The sequence below is a fragment of the Tachypleus tridentatus genome, chromosome 1 (genome assembly GCF_004210375.1).
Source record: "Tachypleus tridentatus isolate NWPU-2018 chromosome 1, ASM421037v1, whole genome shotgun sequence".
In the NCBI taxonomy this organism is placed as follows: Eukaryota; Metazoa; Arthropoda; class Merostomata; order Xiphosura; family Limulidae; genus Tachypleus; species Tachypleus tridentatus.
Genome location: NC_134825.1, coordinates 69,483,280 through 69,505,426, shown reverse-complemented (window position 1 = coordinate 69,505,426; position 22,147 = coordinate 69,483,280). Strand labels below are relative to the sequence as shown.

The following is a 22,147-nucleotide window of genomic DNA, read 5'->3' as shown; positions in this document are numbered from 1 at the left end:
ACAACTTAGGAAAGTTAAACGCACTGTTGATAAGAATAAAGCAACTTTTGTGTTGTTTGCTATTAACATCATTCGATAATTTTATACTGTAAGTTTAGTACTGTTATAATATGTCAGACCATGTTTTAATGAAACTGCATACTTTTATATTATACCTTTTCAATGTAAAAGACTAAAACATGTTTCACGTAAACGTTCTACAATAATAATAATATGAGTCTTGCAGTCTATGTAGTTCAAACTTTACCGTCTCCGTATGAAATTCTTTTCACCCTTTACTTGAAAACTCGACCCTTTCAGAAGTACGCGATACAATAAGAAATCGTGTATTATATTTTATTATTACATGAAGGAGTACATTATGTACGTATAATGTTAATACAAATCCTGTATTTCTGTTAAATATATAAAAACCAGTTTGAAATCCTAAAACACATGACATTTTCTCTGTTGATTGTGCTTCGTTTTTAATATGGAGAAGCAGATGAAAGTAAACAAGGTATTGATAAATGGTTACTTGGTTTCCAGTTGATCAGATTCGTATATTTATTTAAACGTGTATTTATTATCCATTTCTCGCATTTAACTTAGTCAAATGGAAATGCAGATATCTTCAATATGACAGATGATCTATCATCGTACTATGACAGATCAATATATTACATAGTGTCATTCTCTGTCTTCCTCCAACCACATTCATCTAACATGAAGTTTGTGACGTCACGTACATAAAGTCCACATGTCATATATGGAGTGTGAGTAGTTTTTGGCTAATAGCGTAAAGAACGAGTACAGTCGCAGCCCTTTCGACTGAACAAAGCAGTCACAATACTGTCTGAACTGAATTTCAGTTGTGGGTATGTTATAAGAGTAACAGTCAATACAGTTACTCAGATCAAAGCCGAACAAAACGTTTGTGACGGAGAATTGGTGGCTATCAGTATTCCTTCTGGTCAATAGTATAAAATGAGGGAGGGGCTTAACTGTATCGTAACGGTCACTAAGTTGACCATTTAACCCATTTGGGCATAATATTCTATTCAGATAGAAAATACCAGTGTTAGTAACATCCTGTAAAAGAGTATTCGAATATTAACGAATAGAAGTAACGGCAAGTGTATCATGTTTGTAGACTATCTACTAGCGTGAAAAAAATTAAAACATTAATTGATTCAGTTATTGGATACTTTTTATAAACAACATAAAAAAAAACTTACGTCTCAGATAAAGACGAAATGATAAGTGCACTGATACCTATCACCAAATTTCTGACACTTGCGGAAACTCCACTTCTGCAGTTAGTTATAGTTAGTTAGTGAAAACCATTAGATTCCATCAAGGAACATAGGGCCGAAATCGCTTGCGGATTCTTCAACAGGTATTTAAGTGAGTAGGTTGTTAGCCCACTGCACCGAGCCGTTCCTAATTTAGTAGTGTAAGACTAGAGGGAAGGGAGCTAGTCATCACCACCCACCGCCAACTCTTGGGCTACTTTTTTACCAACGTAACCACTTCTGCGGTACATTCCTTTTATTTTATTACTATTAATATTAATAAAAAAAATCTTGAAATATATTTTTAATATTTTTTTTCTTAATAATAATAGTAATAAAAGAATAGTAAGAATTATTTTGAAACACAAAACAACAACGTCTCAAATATAGGCGAGAAAATGAAAATCCTAATTCGAGGTAATTTTGTTAACGCGTTCTTGCTATTAGTATGATGGTTTTGTTTATGTTCATCGAGGTCTACCTGCCCTACTCATCCATAATTTTGAAGTGACAGAGAAAGCAACTGGTTAACACAACCCACCGTCAACTATCCTTTGCGATACACTTGTCAGAACGAATAGGGAGATTCGATTAACACTCTTATAATAAACTCAAAACTTCAAAGCGTGAAAATTGTTTTCACAGATGCACATTTCGATAAGATACTTACTTACTTACAAAACTGAATTGAACATTTTTAAACTAAAGATTTCTTTTATAGAAAATAAGGTTGGTAATTTTTATCACAAACTATATTGCTGCCGCAAAGTAGCTCAGTGATACGTCTATGCATTTATACCGTTATAAACCGAGTTTCGATACCCGTGGTGCGCAGAGCACAAATAGTCCTTTGTGTAGTTTTGTGTTTAACAACAAACAGCAAACTAAACAGCGCTTACTTTTTAAAGCATTTCCTCTGTGACAAAACGGTATGTTTGTAGGCTTATACCCCTAAAAACATGGTTTCGATACCTGTAGAGAGCAGAGCACAGATAGCCTGCTGTGTAGCTTTGTGATTAAATAGAAGATAAGTAAACTTCTAGCACACCACTAAAATTTGCTTCCACCGTTATTATTTATGTTTACATATAAATCTATTATGCTTTTTAATGTGTAACCTAATACCTCACTTTTTTATTAATAGCCCGCCATGGCCAGGTGGGTTAAAGCGTTCGACTCGTAATTTGAGTGTCGCGGGTTCGAATCGCGCTAGTACTAAACATGCTTTCAGTCGTGGGGGCGTTATGATGTGACGATCAATCCCACTATTGGTTGGTAAAAGGGTAGCTCAAGAGTTGGCGGTGGGTGATGATGACTAGCTGCCTTCCCTCTAGTCTTACACTGCTAAATTAGGGACGGGTAGCACAGATATCCCTCGAGTAGCTTTGTGCGAAATTCAAAAAACAAACAGACAATTTTTATTAATAACATTGTGTAAAATACATCGAAGATTACTTTAGGATATTTGTTATACAATTATCGGAACTACTCTCATACCGACTATTTCTTATTTGATTGTGCAAAGTAATATTTGTTATATGATTTATTGTTGTTATCTATTATAAAATAGTTTACGTAAACAAAGCTTTCATAAAATTTAACTGACACAAAGAAACACTTACTGGATCGTTGGGTGTTCTGAAATAGAGGAATATTCGGCCAATCAAAACACACCAACAACGTCGAGAGTGGCCATGTTTCACCTGAAGAAAAGTACAACTCACCATTAAATAATTAATGTACAAATTAGGTTTAAGATAACAACTAATCTATCATTGATTTTTATGTATGAGATTTTCTGAAATATAACAATCCAGATTACAAACAGGAAAAAATATCAAAACACCTTTTAACACTTTAAGAATAAAATAAAACGAAACAATTATTAACTGGAAGGTGCGCACGCGCTCTTGTAAAATCTAGGAATTACAAGTATAGACACCTATGATCAGTTGAAGTTATATTCTTCAATACGTTTTTAAGATGTTATGATAAAAACATGTGGTAAATAAACAGAAAATCGAATTGTTTGTAGTCAAGATTCTGCAAACGTTTGTAACCAGCAGCGAATACCTATTATGTGTCGTATAATTCTTGTCTTTGTTAAACAAGCTTATATCACCTTTGTTAGTCAATATTCTATAGTTAGGTATTATTTCTTATCTTCGTAAGCTAATCTTTTGCTTTTAGTTTCACAATTCCTTAACCTTTATTACATAAACTTCTATCGTTTGTGTTTCTATTTCTAACCTTACGTCAACTATTAGCCAATCTTCTGTTGCTAGCGCTACCAATAATTACCTTTATTATATTCAGTACCTTCGATGTTGGCGTTATTAAATCTTACCTTCGTTAGCCAGCCTTCTATGGTTGCTTTATTTTCTTCTTTGCTTAATAATAATCGTGTGGCGTGTCTCCTTAATACCTTCTGCAAAACTAAAAGTGCAAACTTTTTGTTACTTGACCATCTAATAGTTGTAAAACTACAACACTAAAGCTGTTTAAAGTTTATTTTGAAAGGATTTATCCATTAGACTCAAAATTCATTCTTAACTTATTCACTCATTTCAGGGTTCGGGTTTGTTCCTTTCTCGTTGTTTCTTTATGCTTTGTTTTGTTTGTTTCACACAAAGCTACTCGAGAGCTATCTGCGCTAGCCGTCCCTAATTTAGCACCAGAGGGAAGGCAGCTAGTCATCACACCCACCGCCAACTTTTAGGCTACCCTTTTACTAACGAATAGTGGGATTGACTGTACATTATAACACTCTCACGGTTGAAAGGACGAGCATGTTTGGTGTGACGGGTATTCGAACCCGCGACCCTCGTATTACGAGTCAAGTTCTTTACCCACCTGGCCATGCCGGGCCTCCACTCATTTCAGATCCTAATATCTATTATAACCTTTAGCAGGATCTGCTAATTAGAAACATAAAACTACACCAAACTACAAATTTTGTGGCCATCATTTAATTAAAACAAATATATTAAATTTTATATTTTTCACTTTAAAAGTATATTCTATGGTAGTAAATAACTGATTGAACTTTCAAAACCAGTATTTTGGGAATAAATAAATAAACTTTAACTGTGTTATGCCGTCTTGAGAATTTTTTTTCTGAAGAATCTAAAGCGGAAAGCAAACAGAAATCGAACTCTTAACATTGTTTCATAGGTAAATATTATAGCTAACTAAGGTGGCGCGTCTCACCTCACCCACCCACTCCATCTCATCTTATCTGCCCTCATTTCCTGTTAGTTCAATAAAATATTACTTTTACCATGTTTTATGATACCTTTCAAACTTCTAGTAAGAGTTTCATAAATTTTATTGTATAAAGAATAAATAACATAAACCTTGTTTTAAATATCACCACTTGTAGCGGAATATACATGATAGTCATAGAAAAACTTTAAATGAAACTAATCAGTTTAGTTAGAGAAATAGGTAACCATATGAGTACCAAAAGTACCTTTAATCCATTCTTCCATTGTTGTAGCTGAATCAGCGGTCAGATAATAAATCCGCTTTTCTGTGCATAGCTAAGTCATGTAGAAAGAAGCAATAATTCTGATCAATAATATGCATTAATCTAGTAAAGTATCAAAACCATATACTTATAATTATATCTGATATTGAAATACGACACATAAAGTTATTAGTCTGTTTCATTCCCAAGCACATGCACATAAACGCTTGTTAATATTTGTACACGTATCATGTATCACGACAGTTGTTCGTAATAGTAATCGCAAGGTATTATACAAAACCCTAATAGGAAATTTGGGTAAAAGCGCCTTAAACGGAAAAACTTTAGTTCAAACAACACTTTAAAATAGTCGCGATTGACTGTTAAGGCTGTACAGGTATGAAAATGCATTAAAAAGTACACTTGTTAGGTCTACAAAAGAAAAGAAAAATCTGCTCAAAATGACACGTTTGTAATTATTATTATTATCTTGCTAGCCTACAACAAAAACAGATTGACATATTTTACCCAAACCTTTCCCAGAATACCAATTGGAAGATCTTAGGGGTATATACAAGTCGATCTGTTTGTTTTATATTAGCTAAAAACATTATAATTCATGGGTAAACAATGTGATCATTACCCCTTTAAATTAACTTTTTTTTACAAATATATAAGGTTTGTTTAAAAAGTTTAAGTATAGAAATTGCTAGCCAATAACAGATGAACGCTAGGTGACTGTAACATGTGGATGGTAAATGCTTTGTACACCATACAATCAATGTATTCAGGAAGCCAACCTCTATACCATGTATGAAGTGAATGAGTAAAAAAAAAATGATACACGCAATGCTAAATTTATCACACACATTCATAGAATAATTACTTTATAAACAACAAGGTTTATTTAAAATGTTTTATTTGTAAAGGTTGCTGTTCTGCTGGTAAAATATTATACACGCTTAGTGGGAGTTGTGTTTAAATCTAGGCGTATAATTGCCCATTGCTATGCATTATATGTAGAGAATTTAGTTACACACAAACTACAAATGCTCACTGTATCCTCAAACAAATCACCACTGCAGCTTTAATTAATGCGATCTAATAATCATTAGCTACAGTAAATCATCAAGAACAGTATCATCTTTTTATAGCTATGTTTACTATCATTACAATATACAAAGCTAAGTGGTATAAAGTAATTATTTGCCAATAGTGAAACATAAAAAAAGCTAGTAAACAAGATAAATAAAATATTGGGAATTGAAAAACCTGCAGATAGGAATCATAAAACAGATAGGAAACAAGGCTAGAGATACTGTAAACATTATTACTCAAACTTCAAGATTTGTTTGTTTGTTTGTTTTGAATTTCGCGCAAAACTTTACTAGGGCTATCTGCTCTAGCAGTCCCTAATTTAGCAGCGTGAGACTAGAAGGAAGGCAGCTAGTCATCACCACCCACCGCTAACTCTTGGGCTACTCTTTTACCAACGAATAATGGGATTGACCGTCACTTTATAACGCCCCACGCCTGAAGGGGAGCATATTTGGTGTAACGGGGATTCGAACCTGCGACGCTCAGATTACGAATCGAACTTCTTAACACGCTTGGCCATGCTAGGCCTCAAACTTCAAGAACCTAATTTGACTTCCACAAATGTAATTGTAGGTAACAACATGAAATTAAAGCAGGCGTTTGTAGTTTGAGCAAATAATGTCTACAGTATTTACAGCCTTTTTTCATTACATTTTATACGATCCCTATTTGCTGTTTCTTAAATTCCCAGTTTTTTATTCATCTTGTACCTAAACGCTTGTTAGCGCTTTGTAACTTATTTTCTTCGTTTTAAAGTGGATCACTCTACTCAAAAGTCCTTTAAACAAACTGTTTTACAATGTACAACTCCTCAATATGCTACCAACAAATCGTATATCTAATTAGAAAGGAAAATTGAGAAACAAATGAAAATCGTAAACCAAACACATTAACGACAGTGGATATTATACCAAGAAAGTATTCAATAATACACTTTGGGATAAAATATAACATAAAACTAAGAAACACTTCCATGTTATCTGCGTTCTTCATCTTTACATTGAAAAACTAACTTCTTATAACGGATTCATACACAAAAAAAATAGGAAAACGTGTTTAAATTTGTAGCGCCTAACAGACAGACAACGCATTCATAGATAGATTTATACGCCCTTGTTTGCCTTTCCTTCTACAATAGATAAAATGCGACACAATCAATATGTTTACCTCAAAAGTTGCAGCGCCTTCAACACGGTTTACTCGGCAAACTTCATTTAATGTTATCTGTCCTTGAGGTTTCCTATTCACGTCACTCTGAAAACGCAAATAGACAATGACTTAGTGAAAAAAGAAACAAGGCATGGTCAGTAAATAGGGTTGGACGTATTATCTTCTACAAACAGTATTGAGTTTTAATTGTTTGATTTTACTAAAAGAACTTTAAGTATTTTAGTATTATTCAAAATAAAATAAAAACATATATTTTCAATTTCGAGTGATGTGACGTAATTTGTTTTACTGTAAATGAATTTCAAATGTAGCGTATTGCAAAAACAAAGACTTGGTGTAAACGTTTAACAAACTTAATACAGCTGTAAAGTTGTTATTTTATGTTTTGTTTGTCATATAGTGTTTGCAATAATACTAGGCACTTTTTTATCTTCTACCAAGCACTGTTTGATCTAACTTATTAGAAACTCGATTCTTTTCATTACCTTGTGATCTGGAGCAAGTGAAACTTATACACCGTGAAGCTTTTTGCTCGACCATGTTTGAATTAATATCTTGTTTTTGAATCAAATAAGTAAACGTTTAGCTCAGGTTTAAAACATGTTATATATTTAACCAGGTGTCGACGTATGATATGGGCTCTGTTGTGAGTACGTTGTATTTTCTTCGTAATGTACATAAAAACGTACTGGTAAACGTACTTCCTAACATATTTAAATATATAAGGGTGCAGAGACTATAATGTCCTTCTTCACATTCCTAAACATACACATGTATGCACGCTGTCATGTCCTGTCCCATATCGTTACACACACGTATTCAGACTACGATATTCTTAGTTACTCTTTTGTATTCAAACTTTCATCTTTTTAACGATTCCTCTACTCGCATGAATACAAACAAACACGTGCCACGTGTACTCGTGTTTCATAAGCATAAACACTTATGATTATATTACCATCTACTATGTTTAGGCACGATAATAACAAAAATACCAATTTCTTATCTAGCTATATCGTTAATATTTTAGTGTGTGACAGTTTATTTCAGATTAAAATACTGCCTCGAAACACATCTCGAATCACAATAAACAACTTCTTCAGAAAAGTCACAATCATCGAATATATATAAAATTTACACTTGTAAAAACATTACTGAGTAAAATATTTCTCATCATTACCCCTCGTCCTCGATGAATTTAATTGTCGATGCATTAGTTTAGGACAGTGTCAAGGGTAACAGAATACATGCAACATATCATTGAACAATCGCATTCCACTTATTATGTCTGCACCTTTAGAGATTACCGACTTGATTGTTTTGGATATTAGCGAAAAGCTATACAAGAGATTTCCGTGTTAACACAAGAGACAGTAATTACTCACATATATATAGACACACTCGCATGCGCACTCTTATTTATCAGCATGTATCTCTAATACAAGATGCAGTAACTATTTAATCGTCAAGAAAGATCTTTACCAGTAATAAGAGGACTAATAACGAACAGGCATACAGCACAATGTTTAACTATGAGATAACAACAGTTACAAACGATTATTACACTAAACATTTTATAAGAAATCTTATTGTAACAGTATTATATACTATGTGATTTGTAGTTTGAACCTTGAACAGATATATAACTTTATATAGAATAACACTATTGAATTTTCGATTGCTGTCTCATCTGTTTATAGAATTTCTCCCTATTTTATGATTTGCAAACACAATCAATACTTGAATATCAAAACCACATTTCTCTGGTGTTCAGGACTGTTGATAAAATATCTAGAACAACTAACCTTATTGAAACTAAAAGTCAATCAGGTCTTATATTGTATACATTTGCTTATAATACTTCATGTCCACCAAACTATACGAGGAGAATATCTTAATCTGCTATTAACGAGAGAAACTTTTACTTAACGAATCAATTTTAGTCTCTTATGTCGTGATGTTAAAAGAACACGTGGGTTCAGAAAATCAATTAAAGGCAAAAACAAGAAGCTATATAATCCGAAAGCTTTCGAAATGTAGATCCTTCTTCATCAGGGTCACTTCATTTGTTCAGTCAAGTGACCTCAAAGGTTTTCACGATGCACTAATGTAGAATTATTGCCAAACAATAAACATTCTAGTGCAGAATGTAATCCTGCTTCACTTTCATTGCAACGTACCTGTGACTTGTAGTAGCTGAGAACACCGTTTTTAAGAACGAACCAACGTTTCCTCCAGGTTTTAAACTTCCCCCCTAACTTTGTTAAGTAGCCATTTTTTTCTAGTGACTCTTTCGCCTAAGGAAAATAAAATCATAATTTTAGAAATAAAAAAACATTTAATTGTTCTATAACTAATATATAAAAATGTTAGAATATTCACTTGCCAAAGACATATAGTATATATATATATATATATATATATAATACAAAAGAAATGGCCAAAGTAACAATAGATATATTTATTAAAACTATTTTTGTAAAGCCGGGTAACTGAGTAATCAAATCGTGTAACAATACATATTTACACACAACACAATTCATTAAACTGATTAATATTTTGCATGTTTAAGTCTTTGTAAAACGCTGAAGAATGCAATGAAAGATAAAATAAAATTATATTACGTAATCTTTACTATATTGAAAAGTAAACTGTTCCCATAACTACGACATGAAACTGACTCATGTGCCGGTACTTCAATGTACCGTAAAAATCAAGTGTGTTTGACATGTAGAGCGCCCTAACTTAACTATAACAATTTCAAATTTGACTGAACTTCCTCACAACTGGAGACAGAAGTTGATACTTAGTGATTTCTAATTAATTATTACAGTATCCTTTATATATAATATTATTTGGAAACATTTTGTTTGACGCGATTTATATTAGGAAAACAAGAAATCGAAGTTAAATTTAACTTTCCATTAACAGTTCAGTTTACTGTATCCTTCCAGTACTTGACCGACGTATATCATCAATTTCAAATACAAAATGTAATTCATTGTGGTTATATTATTTCTTTAAGTGGAAGGTAATACAGCAAAATAAAAATGTTTAATGCAGTGTACTGATATTTGAGGTGTAGTGAAATGAAGCGTAGTGTAGAATATAGTAAAGCTGAATAGGGTAATTTAGTGTAGAACAAAATATTCTAATTTCGTGAAATTAAGAAGTATAAATATTTCTCAAAAAGGTTAAACATTCCTGTGATAAACAATGATCATCCATTATATCTCTACAAACACAAAATAATTTAAAATATTTAATTTAAAAAGGGTGACAGAAATTGTTAAAAAGTCGGGTTTGAATTTCACGTTGAGCTGCACGAGGGCTATCTGTGCTAGCCGTCCCTAATTTAGCAGTGTAAGACTAGACGGAAGGCAGCTGGTCATCACCACCCACCGCCAACTCTTGGGCTACTCTTTTACCAACGAATAGTGGGATTGACCGTCACATTTATAACGTCCCCACGGCTGAAAGGGCGAGCATGTTTGGTGCGACGGGAATTCAAACCCGCGACCCTCGGATAACGAGCCGAGTGTCTTAGCCCACCTGCCTATGCCGGGCCATAGCAGAAAGTCCTTTGATAAAAGTTTAGAAAAATGGTGTGAAAAAGACAACTATAAAATAAAAACGTTTCATATAAAGATAATAAATAACGACATGAAAGAATTAACCACTACAACAAGATGTCATTCATGAGACGATACAGAATGGTGTACATTTACTACCTTCAAAACAAAGGCATTTAATAAAGGTAGAAAAATAATGGCTTTAAAAACTAGCCATCATTATCAAGACATTCATTAAAAGTAGAACTTAGACAAAATGTGACACTATTTAAACGTTGATTTGTTTTTTTCTAAAACTAAACAAAAAGTTATCTGTTGTATAAATACAATTTTGAAATGATACAGTATTCTATAATGGTTGGTATTTATGTTCTTATATGTTTTAACACAAACAAGTTACATAAACTAATACAAAATATTACATGGGATCCATGTTGCAATTCTTATGGTATTTATTTACAAAACTGACAATTCTCTTATTTCATTCTTCTCTATACAACACAGAGTGGAGTTGAATAATCATACATTGTACTAATTTCGTAATTTTTCCATTACAGATAATTGCTTCAGTAAAAAAAAAAAAAAAAAAATGTTTTTACTTAATTATGCTTTTGTACATAGCCTGAGTGAGCATCGTAAGTATAACCAACATGTTCAATGCACACAAAAATATTACACAATATAACTGGTGTAGATTCATTTACCTGATTGTGTATAAATGATCATACAACCTTCAAAATATTTAAAAAATGTTTTAAACATCTGTTTAACAAGTGTCTGAATATTTGATTAAAGGTAATATTAATTACAGATAAACGTAAAATAGAAATAAAATTGCATTGAAAACATTAACTGAATATACAACCATAACCTAAGCATTTTTCTCTTACAGCAACACATGTTTTAATGCTCACGAATTGGTAAATTATCATGTGCGATTAAGAAGCCCACCCTTTCTATTCTAGGACTGTCTGTCGCAGGCGGAGTTTTGAAGGACTGAGGTTCCACAGAATCTACACTGAAAGTGTCTGGAGGAAAGGCATCCGGAGGAATAGCGTAATCGTCCGACAGCTCTGATTCTGAAATTTCTATAAAAATATACACTCAGAAATCTAAAATATCAAAACAACAAAATTATTTTAAATTTCTGTTATTTAAAAAAAAAATTACAAAAATCATTAATTAATACTACTTTGGTTATTCTCTTAATTTCACATAGATGGCACTAAGATAATTCTCTATAAAATAGTAGAAAAATCCAATTAATCACACACACGCACACATAAAAAAACATGGTTTCTAGTTTTGATGCTTAGTTACGAATTTAATCATTTTTCTCTGATGAGAAACACCTATGAAATCCTTGGTAACATATAGCAAGTAATCAGTAGCACAGCATCAAAAGACATTAGCGCAATTCTCTATTTAATCAAAAATATCTTATGTGTGTGTTTTCTTATAGCAAAGCCATATGGGGTCACATGCTGAGCCCACCGAGGGGAATCGAACCCCTGATTTTAGCGTTGTAAATTTGGAGGCATACTGCTGTACTAGCGTGGGGCATACCTTATGTGTGGCAGTAAAGGACTGAGCTTGAGATTTAAGGGAACGAAATCAAAACTGGCGGACAAACTGGCAGTTACACTTATAACGCAGGTAAGAAGTTTATAGCGAATATTCGTTCATTAGTTAGCCAAGCCACATATTTTGTTTTGTCACCTACGTTGAACTAAAAAAACACGACCTAGCTATTTAATGAATGTATATTCAAAATGAACAAAACTTGTCTGCATGTCACAAGTAACAATACACAAATAATCAAGAATTATCTCAATCACGAAACGTGTAGTCACGAGCGCACAAGTTGCTTAAACTACATATATGATCAACCACCGCATACCTCAACCAACTGGAGAACGAAATAAGTATACGTGCTAGAATTCATAAGATTTCCGTGTGATCGGAATATTGAAATGGACATTGGAAAAACGCCGTTCTCCTACACCAAATGGAGACTCGGCATACCAAGTGGTAGGGCGCTCGGCTCGTAATCCGAGGGTCGCGAGTTCGAATCCCCATCACGCCAAACATGCTCGCCCTTTTAGCCTTGAGAGCGTTATAATGTTACGACCAATCCACTATTCGTTGGTAAATGAGTAGCCCAAAAGTTGGCGGTGGATGGTAATGATTAGCTGCCTTCCCTCTTATCTTACATTTCTAAATTGTGGATGGCTAGCGTAGATAGCTCTGTTGCGGTTTTGAGCGAAATGTAAAAACAAACAATCAAGCCTACTCAAGATGGCTAATGGAAGGGCCGCATGGAGATGGAAAGTGTTTCTAAAACATGACAACTATAGAAAGAAGAAGCGCTTTGCATAAGAAACTACGCTGCAAAAATACTGTCAAGAAACATGGTTGTCAGAAAAAGTACCACTGGCCATAGCGATATGGACTGTTTTTACTGCTGAGTATCCAAAATGGTTTCAGTATATCGCACCCGCTCTCTGTCTATAAGAAAACATATCTTCACTTCAGTTAATGTGGTAGAGTTGAATATAATGTAAAAACTCCCAATACAATGTTATGTTTTGAATTTATTGTAGCATCAAGTCTTAGTATTTTCTCAGTGACGAAGTTTCGCCACAGCGGAACTGTACCCTAATGGCACAGCTGAATATCAGCGGACTTACAATGCTAGAAACCGGTTTTTATACCATAGTGGGCAGAGCGCAGATAACTCGTTTTGAAATTTTGTGGTAATTATAAATAATTTAGCAGCGAGACACGAGAAAACGACTGTTACATAAGGGTTTATTTATCACAGACAATCTAGAATTGCAAGGTTTTACTTTCAAGAAATTACCTTGTTTTCAAGACTAACAATTTTTGTATAGACTTTTCATTTCGTAATTTGTCAATTGTAGGTCTATCTAACCTATTTAAAGACCGGTATATGCTATGTCACGTCTCGATTGATCTCTCAAAATAGGAAGAATAATAGAAGCCAAAATGCATTTATCCATATAGAATATTTCGATTACTGTCTGCCAATTACGATTTTAGTAACTGGGTGCAGGGGGCCCGTGAGGGAGTGCCGTGAAACCTTATAAGCGTAGTGAGTGGTGGGATCACCTAGCCTAGTGTACAAAATTTATCATAAAAGTAAAGAAAAAATATTGATTCACTTTTAAACTTAAATCGTTTCTGAATGAAGCTATTTTCTGTTATATCACAAACGTGTTTAGTAAAGAACAAATCTCTTTCGTCTACCGAGATTCTATATTAAAAAATCAACTAATATTTGTTTTTCAGATTTGTTGTCTGCATATTTCATTTTATACTGTCGGTACATAGACTAATAACAACATTGGGTTATACAAGAGGTGAACAAACTTGCTTAACGTAAGAGCCACATATGATAAACTCCATATGTTTCAGAGCCTGAGAGCCGCAAGACATGAACAAGTATTACACACACGTGTTTATTGTTACATACACATTGTGTAGCATAAATATTATATAAATATTAAGAAATACATGTACGTAATAATATTTATTCATGTATGTAGTTTTTAAACTGTTAGTTTATATTAGTTTCAATAATCACAAAGTACACACACACACACATATATACGTAGTTCAATATACAAATCTGCATTTCATTAACATTAAATGAGACTGCCAAAAATAAAATAAAAGGAGCAAAAACAGATATTTTTAGTGATATTTATTTGTCTTAGTAAATATCTGGTCAAAACATGGAGGTAAATACGTAAAACAATAAAATTAGAGATATTTTAATGAGATACTATCTTACAAAATGTTAGTCTTTCATAATATTTTTTCTGACACAAACAGGCATTGATACAATTATCAGGCTATTTCCTGCTAGTAGAGATCTTGTAAGTTTCCATCTTGGTTGTGAGTCGTTGAAATTCCGTCTGATGTGTTGTCAAGGCTGTATGAATTAGCTCCGTCAGGTGTTGATTTGTAAGGATTGTACGAAGCTTCGACTTCACAAATTTCATTACAGAGTTCAGTGATTCACAGCAGTATGTTGTACTGAAAATTGAGTTGAGTGGTTTTCTTCAGTTCAGGATATTTTATTTCTGGAACTTGCTTCCAGAACTCAAATGTAGAATGGGATTTATGGATCATCTTTAGACCCAGATCTTCCTGTAGTCCTATTAGTTCCATTTCCATAGCAGATGATTCTGTAACCAGAGGTTCGAGAATTGGACAACCATCATTGATCACGTCAACCATGAACGGATTTACAAGAAAGGCGAATACGGCTTCAGCTTCTGTAAGTCCTCAAACTTGTTTAGAAATTATCAAGCAGTCCTTGTAATTTTTCTTTATATTCTTACAGTTTGTGTTCTTTTATTTTAATGTCAGGGAATGTATTTTCTCTCCTTTTGAAATTGTGAAAGTAACTGAAGTTTCTTGACAATATGTCTCTATGAAAAAGTCTTATTTTATTCTTAAAAATGAAAATTGTCCGAGTAAGATCAGAAACAATCTTATCCTTCCCTTGGAGTGTCAAGTTGAGAGTTTGTAGATTATTCATTATATCAGTAAGAAACATTAGACCTTGCATAAATTCACCATTTCCCAGTTGAGGATAGAATCTTTTCCTTTCTTCAAGAAAAGTAATAATAGGCTCCAACAGATCCACAACCCTATTTAAGAAAAAGGCATCACTAGGTTTATCTTCAGGCTCCAGTTCTTCAATGACATTTTTGAATTGTCGGTGGGTCTTCCCATTTAAACGTATGAACTTGACAAGTTCAAGAACAACTTTCATAACATCTTTATATTTGAAGTATCTGGGTGCCAGATGTTCACAATTAATAATGCAATGAAGTGGGAGAAACTTTGGAAAGCTGGGATCACTTTTCATAAGTCCAATTGATCCTGCATTTTTCCCTACCAACGCAGGTGATCCATTTGTTGCAAACACTGACGAGTTTATCCAGTGGATTATCAGTATTTGTTAAGGCTCTGTCACGCGCATTTTTAATGTCAACACCGTGAGCTGTTTCTTTTAGTGCCACTAAGTCCAACACCTCTTCTTTCACAGTTACTTCAGAGGTAACGTAACGAACAAATACCGCCAATTGTGGATTGTCTTGTGTGTCTGCAGATTCATCAAGGGCTAAGGGAATTCTTTAAATAATTTCGCATTTTACTTGCAACATCAGAACTGATCTGAGAGATACATCTCTCTGTAGTGTAGCGTGTAGCTGGTGTTTGTGCTATTAGTCGCTGAAGTTTTGTGTTATTTGGATCTAACACCGCAGCAACTTCAGCTATATTCTTCTTAACAAATTCCCCATCAGAATATGGGTGCTTAGCACCAGTAATATTCCATGGTATTAAAAAACAAGCTTCAGTCGTTGTCTCAACTTCCTTACTGAACGTTGTCAACAGTGTCTGCTGGCTTTTAATGATAATTTTAATAATTAACTTGTTTTTTCGTCATTCTAATTTAGATGGATAATCAGACAAAAAGTTTTGTGATTTGTTCCATAGTGGTGTTTCAAGTTACTGGCTTTGTGATGACTGAGTAACACATTGCAGATAAGACACAAAGGTTTACCTCCTTTAACGGTGAATGCAAAATATTCCTCCCATTCAGCCTTAAAATTTCTGTTTTCATCTTCATATTTTCGCTTCTTACAATTTGATGACGCCATCTTCCTTCACAAAATTTTCACAGACACTTATAAAAAAATTAAAGTGGAAAGAAACAATAAGCTCCAACACGCGCAACGCAACCAAACTGTACAGCGCCCAGTATCACAATTACACTCCGCTAATTTCACTGTTCGCAACACAGTCACACACGCCACGTTCACGCGATCACAAGCCACGCCCACTAAAACTAGCATTATCAGCACCAGCTTGTACAATTACTGATTCTCCAGTACAATTCCTCTGTAATCCTTGCTGATCCGGAATATCTTTAATCCATGACTGAAATCCAGCATTAAAATTGGGATTTAAATTATTAAATATATTTACTTACCATGAACATTAAACTTACGTTTGAATCCAGTGGACTCTCAATTTATATTCCATAAATAATTATAAAGGTTGTAACTTTTTTATTCACCTTTTATATTAATTGTGATGCAAAAAGAAGCTCACCCAATGTATTTTCGCGAGCCGCACATTATATGTCAAAGAGCTGCATGTGGCTCGCGATCCGCGATTTGGCCACCCTTGGGTTATACTTTTGTTGCTAAACAACACGACAACGATGTTATTTAACTGACTTTTACCAATAATTGTTCTATGGATACGTAACGAATTCATTTCCTGAATGATCTTAATTTTGATTGGCTCACAAAGGAATTTATCGACGTTGATTGCATTTTTCTGCCTCTTTGTAGGTTTTCTTCACAAAATTTATTTATTTGAGTTAGTTATAAAATGAGAGGTTAGGGTATGCCATAAGGTGGGAATGGTTGTGTTTGCCCCGTCACTTTTTACGGCCCTGTACGCTAGTTGATATATGTTTGTTACAAGTATTGTTACTACGAAACAGTATACTGTCAAAATAAAGCATCTACGTATTCAAGGTAAGATTTAGATGTTATATTTCTATGCTGAACTTACCTCTCGCGGCAGACTTCAAAGGCGAATTACAGTTTTGAAGTGCAGGGGAATTATTGTTTAGAATCTTTCCTCCCTTTCCGGAACTGCCAGTAGAAGCGCTGGACTCAATCTCGCCGCTCGTGGTGTGGGAAGATGTCGTTGTTATTGTAGCGCGTGCGTCTTCGTTATCTGATGAATCCGAAGATTCTTCACTAAACGGAATTGTACGTATTTGAGAAGCACGCTGAAAATAGCAATAAAAGTCTGATCCTTGTGTAAAAATAAATAAATTTCGAGTTGTTGTCTGTAGTGTATGCTGTGTTGGAAATTAACTTCCCAACAATAAACTTAGACGAATACTTACCCCTTTTACTGTGGCGTACACTGGGATGTTGAGATCGGTAAAGCCACTACTAAGGGATTGTTCCCCACTACATTTCCCAACGTTGTTTGTTGAGCCTAGGAAAACATGATAGAGAACATTTAAAACTAGGTCTTAATACTTCATTAAAACAGCTTATTACGTACGCAAAGCTAAAACGAGCCAGATTTACTTATATGTAAAAGTAATGAGCTATCGTTTTGAAACCAAATAAAAACAGTGGGCTATCTTGTGAAATTATTTGCAATGTAGTTGAGTTGTCACGTACAAGCATACACAAAATGTGTGAACAAAGTGATCGTTTCGTTTATAGTGTGAAAGTGCATAAGCAATGCGAGTAAGTCAGATATGTGAAAATGTGTAAACAAAGTGACACAGCCTAATTGCCAAATAAAACTATGAAATAATGTGATGTAAGTCAGCTGCAATGTGAAAGTGTGTAAACAAAGTGACAGGGTTAAGTTACCAAGTAAACTTATGTGAACTATGTGCTGTAGGTCAGTTGTCATTTGAAAATTTCCAAATAGCAAAAGAGGTAGGCATTTGAAATAGATGATACAACCAAACTATTAAATATTGTTTGCGATACGTATAAACTATGGAAAGGGCATATTAGTTTCTAGAGGCTTAGCTGCTATATCTTGAACAGACAAACAAACGACAAAGTGAAACTTCAAAGATATTCAACGTTTTACATGCTTTAAGTAGCTAAAACATAAATGTATTTGCTAGAACTCAGAGCTGATATTAGCATTTTTTAAAGTTTTTTGACAGGATTATGGAAGTAAAGACATAGATAACGTATTACATACCCGTTGATGCTGAGAGAAGAACAGAGCCTGTTGACATGTTGATTCCACTATCAGCGATTTCGTAAATTTTGGACTCCTGCATATTAGTTAACGACGTTATAATAGAATGTTAAAAGGTTTCTTTTAAACAGAGCTTATTAAAAATATAAAAAATGTCTACGTAAAATCATTATGTTTATGTTCGGTTTGTTATTAAAATAAAGTGAAGTATTTTTCGAAGAATTACAAAATACATAACAAATAAAGCTATTTTGTATGCGATACAACTCAGAGATGCACAGCCACCTCTTTGCCTTTACAACCAAGATTTGTTCCAGTTATTCTGTATTTTTACAACAAAAATCTTTACGACTCCTTTTTCCAACTGAGATCTGCTCCACCTCTTCTCTATTTTTACAACTGAATTGAAATCTGCTCTAACTATTCTGTACTTTCACAATTAAAACCTGTACGACTTATCTTTACAAACAAGATCTGTTCCAACTCTTTTTTTTCTTTTTTTTTACAAATCAAACCTGTATGACCATCCTTTCAAATGAGACCCTTCTCTAGTTATTTTTAACCTTCACAACCAAGAGCTGTTATAGCTCCTCTGAACATTTACAGCGTGACCTACATGAGTTACTCCTAGCATTAAGCACTAAAACCTACGTGGGTCCACTCACTGTGGCGATAAAAGCAGAAAAGTTCCATAGTACGGCTAATTCTGTATAGGTAACATATCAATAATTTGAAACTGATATGTATCACTTGGTTAGAACTTAGTACTCAACGGATTTAAATATGCAGTTGTTACCAAAAAAAACTATCACACTTTACTTAGTGATTTAATGAATGAGTAGCATTGTCTTTCATGCTGTGGCTAAACATCAGCCAAATTATCCGTGTGAAAAACATAAATAATTACTTGTATTTAGGAATCAAAATCTTTAAAATATTTATGAGAAATTACCTTGTTATTCTAGCCACCTGATAATAATACTGTTAGTTAGAATCACTAAAACTAAAAAGCAAATTTTCAATAAATTACAAAAACATTTGGTTCTATCAATAGAATAATAGTTACAATAACAGATGTTCGATTTAAATCCGGAAAATCAGCAACGCTCGTCTACAAAGGAGTGTGTGTTTTCTTATAGCAAAGCTGCATCTGGCTATCTGCTGAGTCCTCGAGAGGAATGGAACCCCTGATTTTAGCGTTGTAAATCCGTAGACTTATCGCTATCACTCAAGATGAGTGATCTAAGATTTACAATGGAAATAATAATGTCGAATAACAGAACTTATTCTAGCCATCAGCCTGGACACGAGAAAAGAAGTAATTTCGAGAGTTGTTCGAAATATTGGACCTCTTTCTAATAAAAGTTTATTAGACTTTCGTTTTGCGTTATCTTAAAACTACACAGAACACTAATAAAGCGAAACTCAAAAAAAAAATTGTGGATTTCTTTAAGAGTTTGTGTTAGTTTAAAAATAAACTCAAAATGTAATAATCGAATTAAGACATTTTCTAATCCTTGATGGTCGATTTATTACAAGTGTAAATCATTTATGTGATATCTATCCAGTATGAGTAGCTAATGTTTAATATACCGGCATAGTTGCACGAATAGTATCATTTGCTGCTAAGACATTTACGATCTGAACAAAGTGTTCAACCAAAATGCATAGAATTTTTAATCTCTGTTTATAATAGAACTCAAATCAAATTATTTTAAATACGTCACATTAAGAAATTTCCACCCTCTTCTACAGTTTGATTTATCTTGTATTCTTGACTTATGAATTCTACATGTGAGAACCACTCCTTGACCTACCCTATTGGTAACCCATTAAGACGGATTTTATTTTTGTCCACATAATTCCACAATTTTTAACTACCCTAATATTTGACCTATTTTTGCAGTAGGTTTGTAACAAATATCAAAATATCGATATAAACAAAGTTATTAAGATTAAGTTTCTGTGGGCATGAAATATTTTAAAAGATAGTGACGAAAGACTTATAAGAATGATATCTGATAATATACTGATACTAGTAATTCTAAGCAATACATACGAGATGTGGCAGAGTTTTGTCAAGTACTTTAAAATATATTTGAAAACAATGAAATTAAAGTAAAATGGTATATTAACACATCGTATTAGACACAATATACTGTTTTAAATAAACGAATGATCAAAATAATAACCTTCAGCTATAATACGTGTATAAGTTCATATACTGGAAAAGCTGAACTTACAAGAAAACCTTTTGAATTATATTTCATGTTACATATAAACTAGTTTTGCTTTGACTCCTTCTAGAACCTTCATATGGTCTTGTTTTGAAAGTTACAATTGGAGAGCCAAAAATTTGTCAAAACGAAATTTGTAACAAGCACAGTCAAAGTGTTTATTTACCGGTATTACTGTGCAAAAAGTGCTTGTTTCTCAGGTTTAGTATTTACACACGTTTTACTAACGGTAGATGGAGGTTGAAAACCGTGTCCGAAAGTCAAGTATAATTTATAATTTCATAAACTTTCTTTAGTGATAAGCCAAACAGTGCTATAAAAATTTTCTTATGACTTCGCCTATGTCATAAATGTTATTTTAAATCTCAAAACATTACATCATATAATTTTGCTATTACAACAATGACTTCTGAATTTTGCTCATACACATATGTCCTCTTATTCTCTAAATTCAGAAGTCACGGTAACCTTAATCGAAATGTTTGTTGCAGGCAGGAGAAAAACAATAACTATCAGAGAAGATTTACAGTTGAATGGGCAACCGTAACTTTAGTAAACCAGCTATGTGACTCCGTGGAAGAAGTGAAAGATCATATATTTATAGAGAAAGAGAAATGGATTTCCCGCTATAAAAAGCCTTTAAGTGACGCTAAGCCTAGGAAGCAACACACCGGCACGTTTCAAGAGAACATAGAAATGTCTGTCAGTGCAGTTGATAGAACAAGGAAATGATGCAGGAAATAAGGAAAAGTTGCTAAAAATAAAACAAAAACTAGACCTAAATAACTTAAGTCTAGGAAGTGTAAAAGTAATTATGAACTGGCGAAAAGGATCAGTGAAGGAAACGATATAAAAAGTCACAAGTATGTTTTATGATGTTACAAAGACGCCTGAACGAATACTTCTATGCCATATTTGCTATACATTAGAAAATAGATAGTGAAGACCTGAGGGTTACTGAACCAATATATGATCAGAAAAATGATGGAGAGCTTCTACCAAAGTCAAACTGATGTATAAGTGAGAGAGAACAACGAAAGCTTCAGAGGATGATGTTCTTATCTGTACAATATAAAAACTGAGCCAAGAAACTTCTATACAGCAAAGAAACAAAGAGTAGAAAAGAAAAAAATCCAGACTTAAGAAATAATGCATTGATATATACCTTTCGAGTACGGGATGAACAAAAATAGTAAAAACAGTTTGTGTCATCTCGTTTCGCATTTGTATTTTGTATTTATGACAATGCTACTAAGTTTATTCACCAACATATCTAATTTTGAGCTATTGGCCAGATGGAAGGAATTCAATCAGCAGGACCCTATCACACATCATCCACACTAAGTGGTTGACTGTCGCACTTATAGAAACTAGGGAAATATATTTTGTGGTATCGTACAGTTTCGAACACGGCTTATCAGTTCAGAAATCCAAAACTCTACCATAGAGTCAGGCCACAACTCATCTCGCCAGACATTACAGAAAATCAAAGGAGAACGTAGGCAATGTAAGTTATTCATTGGTTCAAAA

The 22,147-nt window shown here is 33.5% G+C and overlaps 1 protein-coding gene across 1 annotated transcript in view; it reads right to left on the bottom strand.

Moving 5' to 3' along the window:
- Positions 1-22,147, bottom strand: part of LOC143251572 (uncharacterized protein CG43867-like) — a 281,765-nt gene that overhangs the window by 33,774 nt on the left and 225,844 nt on the right. Inside the window, exons 8-16 of the mRNA XM_076502847.1 lie at positions 18,381-18,456; positions 17,551-17,645; positions 17,208-17,430; positions 11,535-11,671; positions 9,192-9,308; positions 7,009-7,095; positions 4,747-4,816; positions 3,622-3,710; positions 2,897-2,977 (exon numbers count right to left, since the gene is read on the bottom strand). Of these exons, the coding sequence (XP_076358962.1) occupies positions 2,897-2,977; positions 3,622-3,710; positions 4,747-4,816; positions 7,009-7,095; positions 9,192-9,308; positions 11,535-11,671; positions 17,208-17,430; positions 17,551-17,645; positions 18,381-18,456 (975 nt within the window). The remainder of the gene's footprint in view (positions 1-2,896; positions 2,978-3,621; positions 3,711-4,746; positions 4,817-7,008; positions 7,096-9,191; positions 9,309-11,534; positions 11,672-17,207; positions 17,431-17,550; positions 17,646-18,380; positions 18,457-22,147) is intronic.